This window comes from Pelodiscus sinensis, chromosome 11 (genome assembly GCF_052426305.1).
Source record: "Pelodiscus sinensis isolate ZL-2025 chromosome 11, ASM5242630v1, whole genome shotgun sequence".
Lineage (NCBI taxonomy): Eukaryota > Metazoa > Chordata > Testudines > Trionychidae > Pelodiscus > Pelodiscus sinensis.
The window spans coordinates 49222123-49245236 of record NC_143062.1 but is presented as its reverse complement, the minus strand read 5'-3'; the positions used below and the strand labels follow the sequence as shown (position 1 = coordinate 49245236).

The window sequence follows — 23114 nt, the reverse complement described above, 5'->3', positions numbered from 1 at the left end:
CCCTGTGTCCCTGCTAAACTGGGGGGCCAGGGTAGGAAGTGGCCTGCAAGCCTCCCTCAGCCCCACCCGCCAGAGCCCATTTCTCCCCCCCCCCCCAGCACTGTGACCTGCTGGACCCTTCCCCCCCACACCCATGTGACTGCTGGCCCTTGCCCCCTCCCTGCTCCAGGGTAGCACCTCCCAACCTCTCCCAGCTCCGGCAAGCCAGCAGGCAGCACAGCCCCAGCCCAGAGCTCTGGAGAACTGGCCAGCAGGCAGGGCACATGGCTGGGCATGGTGGGGCTAGGTGAGGCAGTCTGGGAAGGCCTTCCCTTGCCTAGGGTACCCACCGCCCATGGTTGTCTGGTTCTGCCTGAACCTCAGGGAGCTCCTACTACTGCAGGGCTCCCCTGCCTGGGTCCCGGAGGGCAGACAAGGGGAAAAACGAAAATTGTGCTGAGGAGCAGCTACTGAAGACGGCTCCTTGATTCTCTGCCTTGGTTAGAGAAGCTTTCATGCTGCTTTAACTTGCACTAGCAGGCAAGGGCCCCCTAGGACCCAGAGGCCATCTGGGGATGGCCAGAATGCAGCAAATTCCAGCAATTTTTCCCTCCTCGCCCATGCCCGGAAATTGCAAGTGGGGGTTGCCTGCTGTTGCTGCTTGGTTGGCATTGGGTCAGTGGCGTGAAGGGAGAAAATGGGGCATGGGATTGGCCAACATGTATTGATTGCGGCTGCTCTGTTGGTTTTAAATGCTGTATGGAGCCCCACTTCCTGAGGGCGAGTCACTGCTGCTGTCCGACTCATGTAAGCTTGAAATCCATGGCGTTTCTTCCAGACGGAGGCAAGTAGAGGAGAGAGGTACATGGAATCCAAAGGCTACGAAAAGTGGGACCTGGGCCCAGAACGATCAAGTGGTTAAAAGACTAGAACCCAGGCCGTACCTGAGTTCTAGACCTGTGACCACTGAGGAGGCTGTTTCCCATGCCATTCATTCCGGAAGGATGTGGTACGTTGAGATAATGGGCTACAGTGACATGATACTTTGCAGCCATAGGCAGCCCTCCATCACTTGACTGCTCTACAGTTAGAAACCACTCCACCCGCCATAGTCAATCTGTGGAACTCCTTGCCTGAGGAGGTTGTGAAGGCTATAACAGGGTTTAAAAGAGAACTAGATAGATTCATGCAGGTTAAGTCCATAAATGGCTATTAGCCAATATGGGTAAGGAATGGTGTCACTGGCCTTGGTTTGTCAGAGGGTGGAGATGGATGGCAGGAGAGAGATCGCTTGATCATTATTTGTTCGATTCACTCCCTCTGGGACACCTGGCATTGGCCACTGTCAGCAGACAGAGTGCTGGGCTGGATGGACCTTTGGTCTGACCCAGTATGGCCGTTCTTATGTTCACAGAGGACAAGACTTTCAAACAAATGAATTAAAAGAGTGGGGGAGGGAGGAGGAAAAAGCATTGGCTCAGTTTTAATTCTAGCTCTGCATCATGAGGACCGCATCCCCAAACCAATGCGGTACAATGTCACTTTTACCCCAGTGACCTTGTCCAAGAAGAGCCTCTATTGACTGTGTTGTCTTTTTCTTAACATTTATTTTCTGCTTCGCCCCAAGTAAGAATGCTGGCTTACAGGCCGGTTGTTGACTTTCCAGTTTATCCATGCAGTATTTTAACAATCAGTTAGCATTTGTTTTTAAATTATTACTATTTATTTGCATTATGGTTGTGCCCAGACCACCCAGTTGGCAATGAGGGCCCCCCATGAAGACAGTGTTTAATAAAAGCACAGTCTCTGCCCCAAAGAGCTATAATAGGTAAATAAAGAGAGGGAGGGGAATTCTCTTTGGGCACGAATTTGAACCATTTATCACTCTAATTGACAAGATTTTTTTCCTTCTCTTTTCCTCCCTATCTCTACTTTTTTTTTCCTGCTATTTATTTGTGTCTCTCATCCTCCTGCTCCATTCATCTGAAGAAGTGGATTGTGCCCACGAAAGCTCATGATACCATTGACATTTTTTGTTAGCCTTTCAGGTGTAAGACCATTCGTTGTTTTTTAATTTGAACCAATGAATCTCATGCTGCTTCATAGCGTTTAGCAGTGATTGTCTCACAAACACCTTCCTCCCCTGTGTACGGACACGCAAGCTGCCTCTGCTGACCTTGGATGGCAGCAGAGTTCCTAATGGTTGATGGCGTGGAGGAGTAATCTTTCTCACTGCTCAGCCTGTGGGGCATGCCTGCCTTGTGCCAGTTGCACAAGGATACACGATTTTTGTCCCAGCTGTGGAGCATGGCTGCTGGGACCAGGCTGTAGAAATTCGTATTTTAGCTCCTAAAGGTCTTTCAGCTTAGCAACGATGGGTTGAAGTGAACCTCGACAGGTCCTCTAGTCCAGCCCTCTGCACTGAAGCAGGACCACGTAAACTTCGACTTGGATTTAAGCCCTGGTGTGTAGGCCAAGATGGCAGGCGTTTTATAAGTAGGTGTTTTCTCAGGATTCAAACTGCTCTGGGTTACACTGGCCCTTTGTTAGCAACCTGGAGGGTTTTGTCTAAAGCAGGCAGGTCCTGTGGAAGTTTCCGTTCTGATGCAAACTCTATTTCCTCCGCCTCTCCCGTGTAGCCTTTTAAACATGTTGGCCGAAATGTTCCAAAGTGACTCATGACCTTAATTCATCTTGGATTTTCAGAAACTGCTATGGCCCCAACCTTTCAAAATCTGACGTATTAAGGCATCTTATCCTGGGCCTACAATTTTGGTATACCCAAAACATCCCTGAAAATTGAATCAGTTGAAAGTAGCATTTTGAAAATGGTAATTGTGAAACAGACTGAAGTATAAAACTGTCAGCTCAGTTCTCTTGTGCATCTCCTACATCTGTCTGTTTAAAGAAACCCTAAAAAAGCCCTGAGGTGAGTATTGGACTCTTGTCTTGTTTATTCTAATCCTTACTGCTGTTACATTTATGGTGGAAAAACAGATTGAATGTTGACGATAGGTGAGTCTAGGGAGCATTTAGTGTCACTAATTAAAAGCTGGCAATCACACGTAAACCTTTTTGAGGACTACTTAGTATGCATATATTGGAGAGAGGGACAGCAAAATCAATAATTGTTAGTTACAGGGGCAGTATTATGTGGATAGGGTAGGCAAATCTGTTCTTCACTTCAAAAATAAGATTTCGGTCAAATCGGTCTCTGTCACATTCAAGATACGCAAGAGTTGCTTGTTCCACTTCAACTCACCTGATGACATGGGTCATACCCACAAAGGCTCATGATACTATACAGGCAGTCCCCGAGTTACGTACAAGAAAGGGACTGTAGGTTTGTTCTTAAGTTGAATTTGTATGTAAGTCGGAACTGGTACATATTGTAGGGGAAACTCTAGCCAGACATTTCTCCAGAGCTCAGTTTTATTCTCCCACACCTCACTTCCCTCAGTCCTTTATTCTCAAGATGAGGTGTCTGCTGAGAAAAGCTGCTCCGCGTCTCCCTGGTCTGCTGGGGGGGGGGGCACTAGCTTCGCGTCTCCCTGGTCTGCTGGGGGGAAGCAGCTAGTGCGGGGTTTCCTCACCCCGTTTGTAAGTAGGGATCCAATGTAAGTCGGATCCATGTAACCCGGGGACTGCCTGTATATATTTTTGTTGGTTTCTAAGACTACGTCTACATTGCAACACTATTTCGGAGTATCCGAAAATAGCTAGCCACTATTTCAGAGTATAACTGGAATATCCCAAAATAGCTATCCCACATCTTACAGCAAGCCTGTTATTTCGGGCTCGCTAGTCTGACGTCCCTGTAAACCTCATACCACGAGGCGTAAGGTACATGTTGGAATAGCGGGTTATTTTGAAATTTGGGGCTGTGTAGACAGCACCAAATTATGAAATAAGCTATATCGAAATAAGATACGTAATTTGCGTAGCTCAAATTGTGTATCTTATTTTGAATTACAGTGCAGTGTAGACATAGTCTTAGGCAGTGTCTTTCAGAGTGGTCTGCAAAACCACTTGGAGAAACATGCTAGCTCACCAGGCTGGTTTGTTTGCTTACCGGTGCCGCGGCCACATCGCCTCGTGGCTCCCATTGGTTCCAGTTCACTGTTTGCAGCCAAGGGGAGCCGTGGGAAGCAACATGGGCTGGGCCACCGCGTCCCGCAACTCCCCTTGGTTGCAAATGGCAAACCAAAGCCAATGGGTGGTGCAGGTAAGTATACCGGTGCGGCCAGTTAGCATGTTTCTCAAAGTGGTTTCGCAGACCTCTTCGAGAAACACTGCTCTAAGGGCATGTCGACACTAGGAAATTATTTCGGAATAACTTATTTCGAAATAATTCCCCAAATAATAATTTTGAAATAGCGTGACCATAATATGGGGAAGCCTTGAAATTAGTCCGAGGAAGGCTTAGTTACTGTGGAAGCTCTACCTCAACTTAGAGCCCCTGGAAGCCCTGGGGAGTAATTACTTTGAATGACTCTGGGGAATCGTTATTTCGAAATCGTGGCACCCGAGCATCCACACGACTCCTATTTTGAAATAACTATTTTGAAATTAGCTTTATTCCTCGTGGAAAGCAGGTGTTGTTTCAAAATAACGGTCTCGGTATTGTGGATGCTTATTATTGAGGTATAAGGGCTCAGGTGCCACAGGACTACTAGTTTTTTACGTATTGCTTGAGATATAGTTAACAAGAAAGGCCAAATCAGTGCAGCCCTTTCTTAATCAGATTAGGACCAGCAAGAGGCAGTTAAGTTTTTAACCCACCTGCTATGCGGATGATTTTTCTGGTTTTGTAAATTTTTGAAGTTAAGAAGCCAAAGCGCCAGCAAGAGACAATCATTCTTTTTTTAAGCAGGCTTCCTTAGAAATCGTGAGGGTTTCCATTCCGCCTTTGCCTTCAGAAAGGCTGCATGGATATAACTCCTCCCTACCTCTGTTAATTCCCTTTATAGATGGGTCTGTGCTCTCAGTCAATGTTTTATTAATCCGTAGCCTGCAAAAATTCAATACAAATAGAAAGTTCTTGGAAGGAAGTTTTTTAGGGCAATTCCCAGAGCCAGGGCTCCAGGGAAGTAAGGGCTTGAACTGGCTACTCATCAATTGGCCTTGAGCCAACTGCAGCACTTTCTCCTTCCCACAGCCCAGCCTGGATGGAAAATAATTAATTTACTGTGAGGTATCGTTTACATTAGCAGTTTCCATCATTGCGAGCAAGACTGCTAAGTGCATTCCTTGGAGAAAATAAGTTTTCAGAGCTATTGTTCTAACACTTGAAAAAATAATTACAGTATTTGGTTTGCCTTATGTACGCATCTATAGAGCTTGCAAGCAAGTCCATAAGGGAACTATGGTTTTGCACTAGTACAGCATTTTTCATCTCCATAGTGCTGACAAACATTCATCAAGGCTCTCAAAATCCCTCCATTTTGTAGATGGAGAGAGACACTCAAGTCACGTGACTTGCTCACAATGGTAGAAGGAAGTCATAGACAGCGGCCAGGTCTACAGTCCATCCAGAAGGTCGGCTGAAGGCGCGCAACTCTAGCTACATAAATAATGTAGCTGGAGTCCAGGTGCCTCTTAAACTGAGGTTAGCACCATCTCCGCGGTGGGAGGTCAACAGGAGAAATGCTCCCATCGCCTTCCCTTACTCCTCAAGAGAGGGAAGAGTATCGGCGCTGACAGAGTTGCCCTCAGCATTCGATGTAGCGGGTCTTTGCTAGACCCGCTAAATCAGTGGTCCCCAACCATTTGAGGTTGCCGGTTGCCAGGGGGCGTGGCCGTTCGCCCGCCGGACGCCAGAGGGCGGGGACACTTGCTTGCCCGGGGGTGGGGCCCCCCCATGTGCTGCGCGCCCAGGGCCGGTGCCCCCTTCAAGCGCCGCACACCTGAGGCCGGCACCCCCCCGCAAGCGCCGCGCGTCCGTAGCGCGGGCAGTCAATTCGCCGCGCGCCTGGGGCCAGCACTCCCCCCCCCAAGTGCCACGCGCCCGGGGCCGGCGCCTCCCCGATGCACTGCACGCCCAGAGCGCAGGCGGCCAATCTGCGGCGCTCACCGTGCTCCATGCGCCCGGGGCCGGCTCCGGCACCATGCATGCATCACTTGCCCGGGGCCAGGCCAGCCCCGAGCACTTGGCTGGCGCACACAAATGCCCCTGCGGGCACCATGGTGCCCACGGGCACCATGTTGGGGACCACTGCGCTAAATCGAGCTCCGGAAGATTGATCGCCAGAGTGTTAATTTTCCGGTAAGAGGAGATGTGGCTAGAGGCAGTGCTAGAATGCAAGAGCTCCTGGCTCCTGCTTTTGTGCTTAAATCATTCTCATTACTCTTATCTGTATACTTCACTCAGCATAGCAATCCAGTGAGGTAGCTCCCAAGGCCAGTGCCCTGCCAGGATAAGTCGCAGGCCATTTTCTCAGAGAGCAAATTCTTGGCTAAACAGAAACTCAGGCAAAATAGCTTCTGTGCCCCATGTGGGCTACAGTTCCCAGAGGCTTTTCCCTTGGCTTTTCTTGCCAGGGTCCTCCCTCAGGAGGCTTTCTACTCTCTGTAGGCGTCATTCCCCAGGTAATGTGCCCAGAGTCACTTTATAGCAGTGTGCTCCCCCCGCCCCCCACTCTAGGACCCCACCGTAAACGCTCCCTGCAGCTCCCCAGCTCAGGGTTGGCTTTGAGGCCTTCCCCCACTGCCTTTTTTGGTGCTGCACTTCCTGTTACAGGGAGACTGCATAAGAACCCCTTTGGAAAATGCTGAACGTGCTCTTCCTTCAGAAGCGTCCCATGCCCTTTTGAGCCTGGCTCCTCTGGGATCAGTTGCCATCCATGAGACGCTGCCTGAATTTCCTTCTTTTCCTTGGCCTCCGCATGTGAGGAATCTGAGTGTTTTCCTGCCCCCCAGTCTTATTTTCCTGAGAGGGTGAACTGGGAGGAGGCTGAATTAGGGTAGTTGGGAGGCGGAGCAGTGATAGCTGTACGGTGGGATGGTTACATGAAAAGAGATGTTGAGCTGTAGCTATAGAAGTCCTAGGCTTTGGACCAGTTCAACTGCAATGGGACTGACAGCCTCACTGATACCATGGGCAAGATGGCGGGGAGGGGGCTGCTCCATACCCCCAGAAGGGGGCGGAGGTCTCATACGGAAGGGGCAGGGCTGTGGCTAGGTAACCCTCAATGCTACCTGGAACGGTGCTCGAACAGAAATGTAAAGGCCCCAGGGCTCTGGCCTCTCCCACGGCAGTGGCATTTTGTATTGGTGGGCCCCGGAGCAGTTTCCATCTTCCCCCACCCTACCGTCTTCAGACCTTGTGTTCTACTGTATGCTCTTTCGGGCAGGAGCTCTTTGCTTTCTTTATCACCTAGCACAAGGAGGGCTTCTAGGCCACTACAGAGACACAGATACGAACACATTTTGCTTTCCAGGCCCAGCAACACATCATCCCTCCGGAGCAGTGTTTCTTAAACTATGTTCCAAGGTGTGCTGCGGAGAACAACGGAGTTCAAAATGGTCACCTTTAAAGGGGCAGGCGATCTTTTTTTTTCTTGCTTAATAACTTTCCCCCCGACCCTTTTTTTTCCCCTCTCTTTTTCGTCAACAAAAAATCCTTGGTGTTCCTCATAAAAAAAATTGTTTGGTGTTCCTTGGTCTTAAAAAGTTTAAGAAACACTGCTCCAGAGAGAAGGGACAAGATGGCCGACTCCAGAGGGAGCCTGCTATAGGTCGTTGCTAGGTAGGCAATATACGAGGCACTGTCACCTTGCACGTACACAGTGCTCGGCAGCACTTCCCTAAACTACCCGCTGGAGGAATACACATCCAAATCCATCCTTTAAACCTACGTCTTCCCTGCAGCGAAACCAAGCACTGTCACTGAGCCACTGCTCAGACTCAGTGCACCTCTATATACTAATTCTTCTTTAAGATTTATATTGACTCATATTTTATCTATTTTGATTTTTTTTTAAAGTGTATAGGCCTTTTTCCCTATATGCTTAATGGGTTTTTTACTCAACTTTCATAAAAGTAAATTTATACTTTCGCCACGTCAATTAATCTTGTACTTTCTCCTTGTGCTGTAACTTATCACCTCCTTCATTACAGGCACCTCAGTGGTGGGCAGTTTTTAAAAGGCCACAGAGACAGACAGCGATACAGTGAATTGTGCGATGTGTCAGATACATGTTAAAAATGTAGCAAATTATGAAAAATAGGGTATGTAAATTTATGCATTCTCAGTCGCTGGCTACTTATATGCACATTCTGTGCAATAACTTATTCTCCTACTCAATAAGTTCTGCATATTAATTTTATTGATACTATTGTTCTGCATGTTACATGCTATGCAAGCGTTGCTGAAATATTGCATAAAGGTCAGAAACTCACAAAAACATCAGTCATATCTTTTGGCAGTTTAATGCAAGTGACTCCCCTTTATTTTTAAAAAGCAATTTATCCACACCTACGCTAATGCCATTTTCCCTTTTAGGGTTGTAAATTATTTAGCTCATGAGTGCTGAATCTTAGAACGTTTATATAAAAAGCTTGTTTTGTTAATGATGTTAATTTCACTTTCCTACAAGCTTCCTACAAGATTTGTCTGAGGTTCTTGATGTTTTCTTACGTTGGCTATTTATCACGTGTTTGTGTGCTGGGCAGATGATCAGAAACATGGAAGCGTCATATAAGATTCAAGAGAGTCTCATACAACCATCAAGAAGAAAATTAACATTTATAAATTATATATGTCTGTGAATATGCTTCTATACCCATGCATGTGTGTAACATGTACATAAAATGTGTATTTGTCTTGAGAATACTAGGAAAGAAAAGACATATGTTAGTAAGCTTTCAACCAAAAGTAATTGTGAAACAGTTTATGTCACTAAAGAATGCAACCACAATAATTCTTTGCAACTATAACTGTGAAAATGCAAAATGTTTTAATCACCCTGACTTGTGGTTTAAAAGTTAGAAACAGCACAGGAAAAACATGCATCTAAGAACATGGCTTTGAGGCTCTTAGGTTTGCAGATCTCTGCACGTGGGATTAAACATGGTGAAAGCACTATCATGGTCAGAATCAATCTCTTTTAGATGCACTTTACTCATAACAAGAAAATATTTAGATGTTCCTCTAGGCATGCTAGTTACGGTTATTAACATTGTGACTGGCTAGCAATTGTAAAAAGATTAATACTTCTAGTCGGTCTATTCTCCAGGCCAAACCTTTCTTATTCTGTTACCCAGCAACCTTTTGATTACGAAGGACTCTGCTAGAGTTTACGTGCCAAGGACTGCAATTTCAAATACCTCTCATTGGATCTTGTCCTTGGTAGATGTTTCCTTCAGCTGTGTTATTCTCAAAGAACTGCCATCAATTGTTTGTTGTTATGGCTTCTCATGCACTCTTTTCTGTACTGAGCTTGCAGACCAAAATATGATGCTAATAGCCTTGTTTGGGCCTCTGAGTGCAACTCTCCAACATCTTGCTCTTGGTATTAGAGCTCTCATTTTTCAAGCGGTAATTGGAATTTTCTGCAAGCATGAGCCTCTTGTGTTAAACAGAGAGATGACAGAGAATAATAAAATGTAAAAGCCCATTCCCCCTCCAAATAGGAAATCCTGGAATCTTTGTTCAAAGCAGCATCGTGACCTCTAACTATTTTGCCATGTTTCTCCATTTCTTGGTGTTAGTAGTTCTTTTTAGATGAAGGCAAGATAATTTCAGCAACTCCGCCCCCCCCCCATAATAATGTTGACAACTCAACTGGTTCTTCTGGGATGGAAAGGTCTCTGAAAGATGCCTCTGATTATGTCAAGACTTTTATAGTCTTGTGGCAAATTCCTTAGCTAGAGGTAAGTCAGTCATCTGAAGCATTCCTTCTTGCCTCGTGTCTAAATGCAGTCTTCTGCGTTCCTCCTGTCTGTCTTCCTCTGGTCCTTCTTCAATGGAGAAACTCATGGTGCTGTGAATCTTCGGGTCTGGTTCTGAGATGCACGCTACACATGGGGCTGCTCCATGATTTAACTCTTTCCATTTGAGCGCCTCCTTCTGTAGGTGCCTCCTTAACCTTAGCGTCTCAAGAACGTTTATGTTGCTGTGCTTATGGGGAAGTCTTGAGGCATGTGGCGAGGTTGCTGGAATCTTTTCTCCCAGGGAAGTGCTAAGTCTGGGATGTCCACAGGACCGTAGAAGTCGGCAGCTCCCATTGGTTTCGGTGGTGTTGGGGCACCTATCTTGCGCTCCCTTGAACATCCCACCCTCTAAGTACAAAGTGCAGCTGTGCAAAGTGCAGCTGTGAGTGCTGCTCCCTGGGCAGCCTGTGTGGGCAGGGATTACTCCAGGCTGCTCCTCACAGGGGCAGAGAGAAGCTGCTGCCACTGCCCAGGGCTTTATAAATGAATGGAGATGCCGATCTCCTAGAACTGGAAGGGACCTTGAAAGGTCATCGAGTCCAGTCCCCTGCCTTCACAGCAGGACCAAGTACCATCCTGACAGATTTTGTGGTCCTCATCTGACTTGGAATGGGAGCTGTCATGCCATCACGAATCAAGGATTCTATTTTCAGAAGTACCTAAATCAGGTAGGATCTAAAAAGCCACACAGACTAGTTGAGTAATACAAGCGGGCTGGATATATGGGTCAAAGAGGAGAAGGGACGTGTTGTGAGAAATGAGAAGTACACGTCTATTCCTACAACCAGTTTTCGATGCTTGTGTTGATATCTGCCTTGCACAGCTATAGGTCTCATGCATTATCACTTCTGGTCTGCACTCTTGGGCTACGTCTGTACTTTAGCACTATTTCAGGATACCCAAAATAGCTATTTCGCGCCTTTTGAGCACACCCATCATTTTGAAATATAACGGGCTCGCTATTCCAATGTCCCTGTAAACCTCATTCCACAAGGAGTAAGGAACATTTCGGAATAGCAATTTATTTCGAAATAACTGATGGGTAGACAGTGCCGACTTTCAAAATAAGCCATTTCAAAATTTACTTGAAGTAAGCTACACAATTTGTGTAGCTCAGATTGTGTAGCTTATTTTGAGCTACAAGTGCAGTGTAGATGCATAGTTAGTTACTACTGAGTGGTTTCCCTTCAGGGATGGAGTAGGTATCTCTCCCCCACCACCATTTAACCAAAATAACTGAACCTCAGTTAACTGGAGCTAAAGCCTAATTAAAGAAATGTCAGGTCACTTTGCAAGTGTGACTCCCATTTGCTACTGGAAACTAAGGTTTTTTGAAGCGTCAATGCAGTCATGTACCCTGAGGGTATGTCTACACAGCAGCATTATATTGGGATAACTGATGTTATTCTGAAATAACAGTACACGTTTGCACTACAAGCCTTTAGTTTGAAATAATGTCAAGATAGAGGACTTCTTTCTCTTATGGTAACTCTCTTCTTCTTTTCACTAATGGTAACCCTCATTTTATGAGGAGTAAAGGAAGTTGAAGGAAGAATGTTCTTCCTTCTACTTCCTGCTGTGCAGACAGCGCCAAAAGTTTAAATAAATTGTTTCAATTTAAGCTACGCAATTGACATAGCTGAAATTGTGTAGCTTGTTCCAACTTGAGCCCTGCTGTGTAGACATACCCTGAGATTGTTGTGTGAGCGGGATTAAAAATTGGCCCATTGTATACTAGATTTGGGGCTCAGAGTGAGATGAATTGTGTCTAAGTGCAAGTAAAATGAGATTAGAAAAATAAATGTTGTATCCGATTTTTTTTCAACTGGGAAATGAATTATCAGCATACAATAACTTGTGAATGGGGAACATCCACCAAACCATTTGTCAAATGAAGTCTATTGTTATGTAAAGAAATATGTGAAGACCACAATTTTCCATAAAAATAACTGAGCTGGTAATTGGAAAGTTAATGGAAATGAGCGAAATTTCAAAGTTGGAAAACAAATGCAGCTTTAAAAAGTTATATTTTTAAACAATAATTTCACAAAGGAAAAATAAATACATTTGACTGAGGAAAAAAAAATCCATGGAAGTTTATATCAGCTTTAATTAGATTTTGGCTGAATTCATTATTTTTAATGGTTTTTCATTAGTGAAGCGTAGTCATTATTTGGGATGTACAGTAGCAGGAAGAAAAACAAGGTAATTTTGGATTCTATTTAAAGAACAGCTTATATATTAAAAGTCTATTAATAAAAATCCTGCAGTAGCTGGTAGAAAATTTTAGCATAAGAAAAGGTTTTAGATCTGCGGGTTGAACATAGAATGTTTCCTCGTCTGGAGGGAAACTTGATTTTCATTTCGGAACCTGGTGAGGAAGCGACAAGTTGTTTCTAATGAGCAGAGATGAAAGAAGCTGGTATGTGTTGCTTAAGATGCCTGAATTCCTATGATAAGAGATAGTTGCACTCCTATCTGACCTAGGCTCTGAGCCCATACCGCTAAAGTCAACGGGAGTTTTGCCATTAACGTCAATAGGAGTATGGTCAAGTCACTGGAGACCAATCATGCTAAATTGGATTCTGAGGCTGCTGGCCCATGGAAGATCTGTAAACCCCTACAGCGGGGCGGAAAACCACTCTGCGTGGGAGGAATTTCATGTCCTGGGGTTACCAGGCCTGTTGTGGTAGCAGGGATGTTTTGAAGGTCAGCCAAGGAGAGAGAAACAGGGCCAGGAGGCATTGCTAACTTTGAACAAGGCAGGCATCAGAGAGGCAGTCCCCAATGGCTAGTAAGAGAAGGAAGCTTTCCCAATAATGCAAAATAAATGGGGAAAGAGCAGCAGCATCTCTGTTCTTGATTCCCCACGTCCCCCAGTGGCCTACACTGCACGCTTATTTTGAAACAACTCATATTACTTCAAAATAACAGAGTGGGCGTCTATATAGCAAGCCTGTTGTTTTGAAATACTTTCGAAATAACGGGCTTCTTATTCCGATGTCTGTAACCTTCATTTCACAAGGAGTAAGGAAGAGTGTTCTTCGACTTCCTGCAGCGTAGACAGCGCCTAAAGCCGAGTTAAGCTACTTCGACTTCAGCTACGCAATTAACGTAGCTGAAGTTGCGCGTCTTAGCTTGATTTTAGCCCGCAGTGTAGACATAGCCTATGTGAATAGTTACCTAATCCTCATCTTCTTGTTCCTGCTCCCCTTCACCCCATCTTTCATTGGCATGGGGTTAATGTGGCTTTTGTACCATAGCACATGACATGAATCTGTTGTTACTGTAACATGTTGCTTAATGGACTTCCTAGCACAATCTGGTGCAAAGGCTTATTCAGGTTAGATGGAGAGCTTCTCAGAGCAAGGGCATTCTCCTCCCGTGCTTTGAAAGTGCTTAGCACAGAATGGGCGCTAACATTAATAAGGAACGATGCTAAAGGTCACCGCCATGCAGGTCTATAATATTTCTCTGCGATGCTTCTTCTGGCACGAGAACTCAAGGACGGCGGGGAGGGGGGCGATTTTATTATAATTCACATGTCATTTGGGAGGTTCCTGTGGCAACTTGTATTGTGTGGGAGTAGAGGAGGGCTTCTAGTGCATCAAGGTTGGAACGCGGAGCGATTAAAACCCCAATTCACACACAACCCAAATATTACTTCATTAAAATAGTGAGGCTTGTTGCTGATGAAATGAAATGCAAATACTTTTACATGAGTCTGTTTCAGCCCTGTAAATGTCACCCGCAAGATGCAATGATTTTTTTTTTTTACTAGGGTTAAGTTAAATGCAATCTTTATTTAGTGTCATGTTTTTATTTAAAAGCATTTATTTAAAGTTCTAAAAAACAAAGAATTCAATATAGCGGGACAGGTGCAACTGCGAATGATTAATGATATAATTCTCAGTACTTTATAACGTGTCTAACGTGGAAGAGATTTATACAGTGCAGAATGGCAATTGTGCTTTGATGTAGGGAATAGGTAATCAATACCTGCAAGCTTAGAAAGTGTTCTATTTCCTCCACTAATGATGTAGGTTTTTTGCAAGGCCAGGGTGTCTGGAGCATGAGACACTTAGAAGAAGAATTAATTTGAAATCTGTAGTGGAAGATCAGTTTCAATTAAAACTCCACTTGAATGTACATGGAAAACAGCAAGCTGTTAGACGTAAACCTTCGGATGGTTATGAGCGAATAAATAAATCTTCTTGGGCTAACCTCTTGATTCCATTTGTACTGGGTGCTAAGCTCATTTTTCCTGGGTGTGCAGTATTATTTATTTTCCCTGATTTTCAAAATCTAAAAGAAAAACGTGTCTCTTTTCTCGTCTTTTCAGACTGTTCAGTAACAATTATATGGGACAGAGCCTGAGCTGCTAAAAATTGTCATAGCTCCATTGAAGTGAGCAGAGCTACGCTGCTTTACTCCTGCGGGGGAATCTGGCCTTACTTTTCCCATGATGGACCAACTGTTGGCATTATAAGGCAGATGATATTGTGCGTTGCATTTTGCGTGCCACGCTAGAATGCAACTATTGGAACTAGAGTATTTCAAACAGTTCTGAAAGAAAATTAATAGGAAATCTGCAGGTTTTAAAATCCCATGGTGATTCTAAATAGCCGGTCTTCAACTTAACCTTGTGATAGTGATATGCCCTGGCAGGACTCACAACCACTGCACAACTTCAAGTTGTGGTGTTGAATAACTCAGTGTTTCTACATGACTTTTTTTTTTTAAATAATTTAGCACCAATATGGAAGCAGTTAAGGCATATTAGAATAATACTATCACATAATGATGCAGCTGCACTGCCGTTAGTAAAGCCTCGATTTAGATCCAGAGGGAGCTGGTAGTTGTCTAGAAGGAGATTATCAATTATTAAAGCCATACGGAGAGGGTAAAATTTTCAAAAGCATTCAAGTGATTTAGGAGCCCGGTTCCCATTTTTCAAGAATGAATTAGCTCCCTAACTTTCATAGGAGGCAGGGATCAGTTTTCCCTATAAGCTGAGCATTTGGGCGTCCACCGAGAAGAGATTTAGGTGCCGCAGAGCTGATTAGCAGAGCTACCACAGCCAGCAGCATGTATATCTACTGGTAGTACACATATACACGCCTTGGTGCACAAATTATTCCACACATGGATGGACAAAATTAGAGGGAACATCAGTAGGGACCTAAATATCTGAGCCATAAATCTCATAGAAAGTCAAGGGAACTTATGCTCCAAAGTGTCTGTCACTTTTTCAAGATGGGGTTTAGTTTTGCTGAGTCACTGAAGCACTTTTGGGAATTTTACCCATATGACAAATGAAATGGACAAAGACGTTTTCACTGCAAATTGATCGATACCGTCCATAGTTCTGATTTTTGAAACGCATGTGCCTTGCAAATGTTCATAAGCAAAACTCCCCCTGATTGCTGTGGTTGCCCAAAGCATTGTGGGTAGGTGCTGTGTAGTCTGTGGGGCCTTCTCTGCCCTTGACACTCAGCCGCTCAGGAGCAACCCTCTCAGGCTAAGCTACCATGAAGACATAATCCTCCAGTGATCAAGAAGGGCCAGGAGGAGACACTGACTAATTGGGATCCAGCAGGACATTTCAGATGGCTTTCATGCTTCTTCCCAAGACTTCTGGGTGAGACTGACCAGTGTTCCCTGTAAGCTGAGTGCGTGAGCAGCTGCCCTGGAGAGATTCAAATGCTGCCCAGCTGATTAGCAGAATGCCCACAGCCGGCAGCCTGTGTTTCTATTGGTGGTGCACATTTGCACATGCCTTCGTGCAGATAATAAAATTTATTCTGCATACGGATGGAAAACAGTTAGAGGGAACATTGACTATGACTGAGGAAGGGTGCCTCAGAACTAGCCCAGAACTCCAGGCATTCGCTTTGGGGACTTGCCTGTGAGGTATGTTGGCTTGTTGGACAGAGCAGCCAGCTCCATTCTGAGTTGGTTACAGTTTGACTGTTCAAAGATTGATTCGGAGTGTACAGCCTGGGCTGTCACCGTTGGTGAACTGAAGCAGCGAGTGACTGTGTAACCTACACACCTAGTGTGGTTACTGAGCAATGCAAGTGGTACGTAGACCATAGCAACAGTTAAGATCAAGAGACCAATACAGCCTCAGCTGGGAGCCACCTGGCTTTTAGCTCAGAGGGGAGAGGCTCCTGTACTCAACTCCAGAGATCCCAGGTTCAAATCTGCCCAGTGGAGGTTACAACTGCAGTGCCAAACTTGGCCCAGCAGGGGGCACTGCGAAGCAGCCCCTCTGATGATAGCAGGGTTTTCAAAAGCCACCGAATCCCGTTTGAGTGGTAGAACGCCCATTGTTTTCAGTGGAGGGACTGTTAGGCCAGGGCTGAGCCCTCTGGAAATCCAGACCTTTGTCTGCATTTGTAACAATACGAACAAGAGAGAGCTGAAGAGTTAACTGCACCCCTGGAGCTTTTGAAATGTAACAATTTCCTTGTCATTTTAATGCAAACTTGCTTTTAAGCTGTGTAAGTGGCTAACTAGTCTGCCACAAAACAGTTAGGCATCAGAACCCTTTTTGTAAGGAACATCTGTCTACAGGTTCAACCTCTCCAGTCCCACACCCTGGGGACCTGACCTGTGCGAAACCAGAGAATTAGTGGGACCACGGAAAGTCAATATTGTCTAACAGCATTATCAACACTTCCACTGCTTACTGGGCTCTTAGAAGACATCAGGGGATAGATTAGAGCTAAATAACAGCACAGAACACAGAGCCAGGACTGAGGGTAAATAAATTGTATGGGTCCACAGGAAACTTGGACACACCCATGATAAGCGGACTTTTGGCTAACTAAAATCATGCCTGGATGTTACCAGACCAGAGAGTGCCGGATTAGAGAGGTTCAACCTGTAGAAACCAAACATGTTTAGTTTTACGGGAATAGGATTTAATAATTACATTCCCTTTAATGGCAGGACTTTCGGCATTCCTTCTCGCGGCTTTTAGTAAAAGTAAAAGCTAAATCATGAGCTGCGGAATTCTAAATAGGCAGAGACCATCGATGATTTTTTAAAACCCGTTGTGAATTACAAGCTGGCAAAATGGCCAACAGGGCACTTCTGGTTAAAATGTGAATACCACACCTAATATCAGGTTTCCCTGTATGTGGCCTGCATTAGAACAACCTGTTGGAATGTGAGTGTGCTTTGTAGGGAATGGGATTTGAAAATTCCCTCAACCAGGAGCGTGGGCAGCTGGTATGGGAGGCAGGGGAAGGCATGGCCTTCCCAAACGGTAAGCCTGGCCCCTCCACACTGCACCCCAGAATGCCTACAGTAGGCATTCTGGGGGTGGAGTATTGCTGCCCCCAGCACCTGCCCTCCCCATGCTCCAGGCTGGTGGGGGGCACGCTGCTCTGCCTCCCCATGGTGAGGGGGTGGAGAGACCGCTTGGCTCCCATGGGGGTGGGGCCTCAACAGAAAGGGCGGGGTTGGGAGCTTGCCATCCCCAACCCTACCATCACCAACCTCCCATGATCAGGAGACTCAGTCAAGGACACTAAAAATTGGAATAGCTCTTTTGCTTCCTTGCCTCGTGCTTGCACAAGGGGCAGGACAGGATGCAATCTGATATCTCCTATGTTAAGCCGGATGTGAGTGTTACTTACCTCACTTCACAAGCTATAAAAAAAACCGAACAACCCTCCCCCACCCAGTGTATAAAAGCAACGGGAGGGAGGAGGGAAACGTGTCAGTTTGTGGCACGGTTTCTGCTTTGGCAGCAATCCTATATGAAGCAAACACTGCTGTGCCAGATGTACTGTCCTTGGTGGGTCACGGTGCTACTGTTGGACTCTTTCGGGGGAGATTTGGAAGAGTCATTTGATCATCTGAGGAATTATGTGAAAATAGATTTGTGTAGCGAGGAAGGTAAAAGCTTGAGAGAGGATAAATGGTAGAAGAGCATGATGATATTTTTCCCTGAGCTGTGCTGTCATTCATTAGGGGTGTAATTGACTACTCGACTACCTGATAGGCATAAACTAATCAGGCAGTCGAGTGGAGAACTCGACTACTCGCTCTCCCCACCCCCCAAAATCCCACTGCTTCTGAATGAGACACAGCAAGGGTGGAGTACAGGAGCCGGTGCTGGGGGGAGCTAGCTTAAAAGCCAGTTCCCACCCCCCCGCCAGCACTGTCTCTGCAGTGCTGCCATTCCCCTTCCTTCCCTCCCCACCTCTGGTGCAGCAGGGGGTGGATGGGAAAGTTGCTGGGAAGCAACCCCTGTCACCCTTGCCCCCCACCGTGGGCAGGGGCTGCTGTTGTGGATAGGGGCTCCAGCTGGCACTGGGAGTACCCCCTCTGTGGCTTTGCAGAGTGGCCCCTTATTGACTCTTTGGCTGTGTCTACACTGGGCCACTTATTCCGGAAAATCAGCCGCTTTTCCAGAATAAGCTGCGAGCTGTCTACACTGGCCCTTGAATTTCCGGAAAAGCAACGATGCTCTACTGGACAAAATCAGCCACTATTCCAGAAAAACTATTCTGCTCCCGCTCGGGCATAAGTCCTTATTCCGGAACACTGTTCCAGAAAAGGGCCAGTGTAGACAGCCCAGTAGTCTTTTCTGGAAAAGCGCGTCTACATTGGCCACAGACGCTTTTCTGGAAAAAGGGCTTTTCCGGAAAAGCAGCCTGCCAATGTAGACGCTCCTTTTCCGGAAAAACTGAAAACGGAATAGTATTCTGTTTTAAGCATTTCCGGAAATTCATGCCAGTGTAGACACAGCCCTAGTGTAGTTGATACAAATTGTATTGACCACACAATTAGTCAGCTAACCCCAATGTAACATCCCTATCATTCATCTCTACCATTTCTCCTCTCTGTAGCTGATTTTTGACCCACCCAAGTTTGTTCACTTTGTTTCTCTCTTGATTTAAATTAAGTTCTCCCCCTAGTTGCCCAATTCTAGAACCTCAAAAAAAGCAGTTGTTTAAGGTTGTATCATCTGAATAATCTGTCATGGAAACTAGAGTTATGGGGTTATTAGTATATTCAGTATCTGATTGAAACAGGTAAGCTGTATACATTTCTGCTATTTCTCTAGCTATTTTAACATTCCCGTTAACACTAAATTAACTCATAACTCAGTCATGAAGGGATTGGTGAATAGCAGATAATTTTATAGAAGGGCAATTTGAAATACCAGTACAGTTGCTTATTGCTAGGGGCAAAATTTCAGTACTGCAGAAAGTTAATGGATTTCACTCTTTTCATAGAAAAGACTTAGCCACCTGCATTCTGCTACAAAGACCTTTTACATCTGCACTTGAAAGGGAATCCTCTGAACTGTCATTCATGTTAAAATTCGACACTTACCGACAAGGACTTAACAAGTCTTTGAACTTTCTCACCCATTATCAAGACAGTTTCCCCAATTATCACCTGTAATACCATTAACTCACAAACATCCCACTCTCCCTACCTTTAATATCAGCAATTCACAGACACTTACCTTCCTTCCTCCCCCTTCCCACCCCCCCCGCATCCTCCTTCTGTTCTGCAATGTGATTTGTCCTTTTCATATTTGTTCATTTTTTTAAATTGTATCCTTTGGTATATATGGTTGTGACTACTTTCTTCCACTATTTGATCTGAGGAAGTGGGTCTGGCCCACGAAAGCTCATCATCTAATAAACCATCTTGTTAGTCTTTAAAGTGCTACATTGTCCTGCATTTTGCTTCAACTCTTTTCATAGGTTATATGCAGGGAATGTAGCAGCAGTGTAGTTACCTTGGAAACTAAAATGCTTGTTGCCCTTACTTTGGGAGGGGTTTGTTTTGTTAACTGTTGCCCCATCAGAACAATAAGTTGTTGGTCTTTTCTTTTAACAGGTACATATGGTCCTGAGCACTGGGTTACTTCAAGTGTGGATTGTGGAGGCACTCACCAGTCTCCAATAGACATTGTAGACCATCAGGCACGTGTGGGAGAAGAGTATCAAGAATTACAGCTTGATGGTTTCGACAGTGAATCCTCTAACAAGACATGGATGAAAAACACTGGGAAAACTGGTAGGTTTTTGGCTGTTTGTCACAACAAGCCTGTCTTTTCTCAATTAAAAATTCAAGCCATAAGTGAAAAAAAAAAGCTTCCCATTGTTCTATTTAATCCTAACATGAGAACTTCTCTGTATAGTTGGCAAGGTGGCTACATCAGCAGTCCATGCACAATTAGTGCTATGGATCAGGTTTTAACTGTTTTTTTGAAGTTCATCCCCAATATCCATCCTTTTTTTGGCCGCCAAGTGAACATCACAATAAAGGGCTGTATTACAGTGAGGTGTAACCATGAATTACCAGCTAGGGGAGGATCAAGAGTCCAGAAGCAAAGTGCGCCAAAATGCAGGACTCCAACATATTCTTGTGACTAAAAGAAAAGACATGGGCTGTGTCTACATTGGCAAGATTTTGCACAAAAGCGAATGCTTTTGCACGAAAACTTACTGCCTGTCTACACCGGCCGCGAGTTCTTGCGCAAGAACACTGACGTTCTAATGTAAGAAATCAGGGCTTCTTGCACAAGAACTATGATGCTCCCACTCAGGAATAAGCCCTCTTGCGCAACTGTTCTTGCGCAAGAGGCCAGTGTAGACATGCAACATGAATTTCTTGCTCAAGAAAGCCCGATGGTTAAAATGGCCATTGGAGCTTTCTTGCGCAAGAGAGCGTCTACATTGGGCATGTATGCTTTTGCGCAAAAGCACATCTCTTGCGCAAAAGCACATGCCAGTGGAGACGCTCTCTTGCGCAAATACTCTAACGCAAAAACTCTTGCATTAAAGAGTATTTGCGCAAAATCTTGCCAATGTAGACGTAGCCTGGGAGTTTGGAGGTTCTCGCACCGAAAGGGCAACAGATGTGCGCAGTTTTGTAGTTGTGATGAATATATTGTGGGTATTATTCCAGCGCCGAATATTGACCTGTAATTACACTTCTCTCCTGGCCCATTTCTATAATTGTTTTCTAAAAGAACAGTCTGACGACATTTCTTGTTTCTACCAAAATCTCCACAGCTCACCCAAAGACCAAGGTTAATTTAGCTACAGAGTCGTTTGCATTTTCTTGCACTTGGATACTGTAGAAAAGGCGAAATTGTAAGGTCTGCCTCTTCAGTTGTCAAGGTCAAGAATTTTTAGGTAATTGAATTAAATCTGTAATTAATTCAGTTTTAGGTATTAAATCTATGTTTATATCCTGGTTAATATTCTGCCTGTGTCTCTGCTGTACTTCAGATCAGGTTTCTCTAGTAAAGGGTCTGCTCACATACACCATTGGGGATTGTATATGCACTCTCTGGGTGACCGGATGTATAGACTGGGAGTACTAACACTGAGTTAAGTGGGCTTTGGATCAGAACCATAGGTAATAGCCAGAGACCTTGAAATCAGATTCCTTTGGACGACAAGGAGATTTTGAGACTTCCTCAAGTTAATGGAGGCTGGGGTTGCAGAAACATGGGTTCATTTCTCTTCTTTGCCACAGACTTCCCATATGATCCTGGGCAAGTCACGTAGCCTCTCTGTGCCTCAGTTCTCCATCTGTAATACAGGAATAATAGCCTGCTTCGGAGGGGTGTTGTGAGGATGAATACGTTAAAGGTTATAAGGCACTCATGTCGACAAAAGGCGTTATTCCTTGTAGAACGAGGTTTACCACCATCGACAAAGCTTCCGACTTCTGTCGACGTTATATCGACAGACCTCGGTGGTAGTGTAGACTCAGGTATAGTTTTGTCGACAAAGGTCCACTTTTGTCGACAAAACCCTGTAGTCTAGACACACCCTAATTGGCCAGAAGTGAAAAACGGTTTGAATAAACCTGCTTGTAGGGCCTAGCCCGGAGAGGTGAATTTGAAGGAAGGAGAAGGTGCAGGATCAGGTCCACGGGGCAAGATAGGAGCTCAAACCAGTGGTGAGAGCCCTCTGAGAAACCAAGCTCGGTCCTTGACAAGTATTATTAAAGTTTGTCTGGCATGGCTGAGAAGAGAAAATAGCTTCTGCTTCTATTTTTCTTCTCATCTAAGAATCTCAAAAATGCAAATGTCAACTGCAAATGCTGTTGTTGTTAATGTTATTGCAAATGTCACTCATGCCTGCTATTACCATTTGGAGATAGATAAGTAGCTGCATTTCACTTCACTGAGGCCAAGGGGTTAAATGACTTGCCCAACATCCTATAAAACGTTGGTAGCATCTCCCAATTCCCAGTCCTTTGCTTCAACCTCTAGCCCAGACCTCCTGGATATGCATTTCCATAATTAAAAAGAGAAGGGGGTAGAACATGGTTCTCCTCTTGAAATAGAAATATGTGCTTTGCCCTTTGGATACATATAAAAAAATCAATGCAAATGAATGTATGAACCTGTCGGCTAGAGTCAGAAATGTTTGTGCCTTCTTTAATGCGCTGAGTCTCCCTTCTAGCAAAGAGGTTCTGACAGGGCAGGGGTCTGCAAAGGCTTATGCCTGAAATATACCTTGGAAGTAACATTCTCAGGCATCCAATCTTGCAGAGGAAAAAGGTTTTGCTAGAAACACCGAGAAAAAACAAACACTGCGTAGAGCGTGAGGGGTGAGGCTGGTCACCGCCTTGCTGCAGGCGGGAGTTGCGTGTTCACGGAGTGTCTCTGAATTTCCTACAGTTGGAAATGAATGGCAGGCTTTTCCTCAGAGGCACGGTGTGCTTGTGTAGTCTCTCACATTGCAGAGCATCAGAGAGTCACATCCCAGTGAAAACTAAACACAACCCACGGGAATCGCTGGCCAGGAATTGTCCTCTGTGTGTCATGGCCAGTAACGCAGGGAATGGCCATCCCCTCCGCAGCAGCTACTGTTATCACCCAGGGACGATAATCTCATCTGCGGGGCCAGGTTTCCGTCTCCTAGCCAGGTTGCCTACCAATGCTAAAGAGCCCCGCGTATGCTGAGCAGACTGGGTTCTTGGAAAGGCCCTGCCAACATGTTTGAATTGTGCATGCTAGAGGGTGGATTTTTGATGACAGGTGAACCCTTCTGTCGCGGGGTGGTACGTGGCTCCCGCGAGCGCCCCCATCTGGGCGAGTGTGCGCCTGTACTGTCCCTGTCATTAGCCGTTTGGCTGCTTAGCTCTCTGGCCAAGTCACGCTCTGTGTGACCCACTCAAAACCTGTTCTGGGGTGCAGCTTT

At 45.3% G+C, this 23114-nt stretch overlaps 1 protein-coding gene across 5 annotated transcripts in view; it reads left to right on the top strand.

Annotated features, from left to right (window-relative positions):
* Positions 1-23114, top strand: part of PTPRG (protein tyrosine phosphatase receptor type G) — a 659416-nt gene that overhangs the window by 318723 nt on the left and 317579 nt on the right. For all 5 annotated transcript variants that reach the window (XM_075938464.2, XM_075938462.2, XM_075938461.2 and 2 more), the window contains exon 3: positions 19786-19965. In XM_075938464.2, the coding sequence (XP_075794579.2) occupies positions 19786-19965 (180 nt within the window). The remainder of the gene's footprint in view (positions 1-19785; positions 19966-23114) is intronic.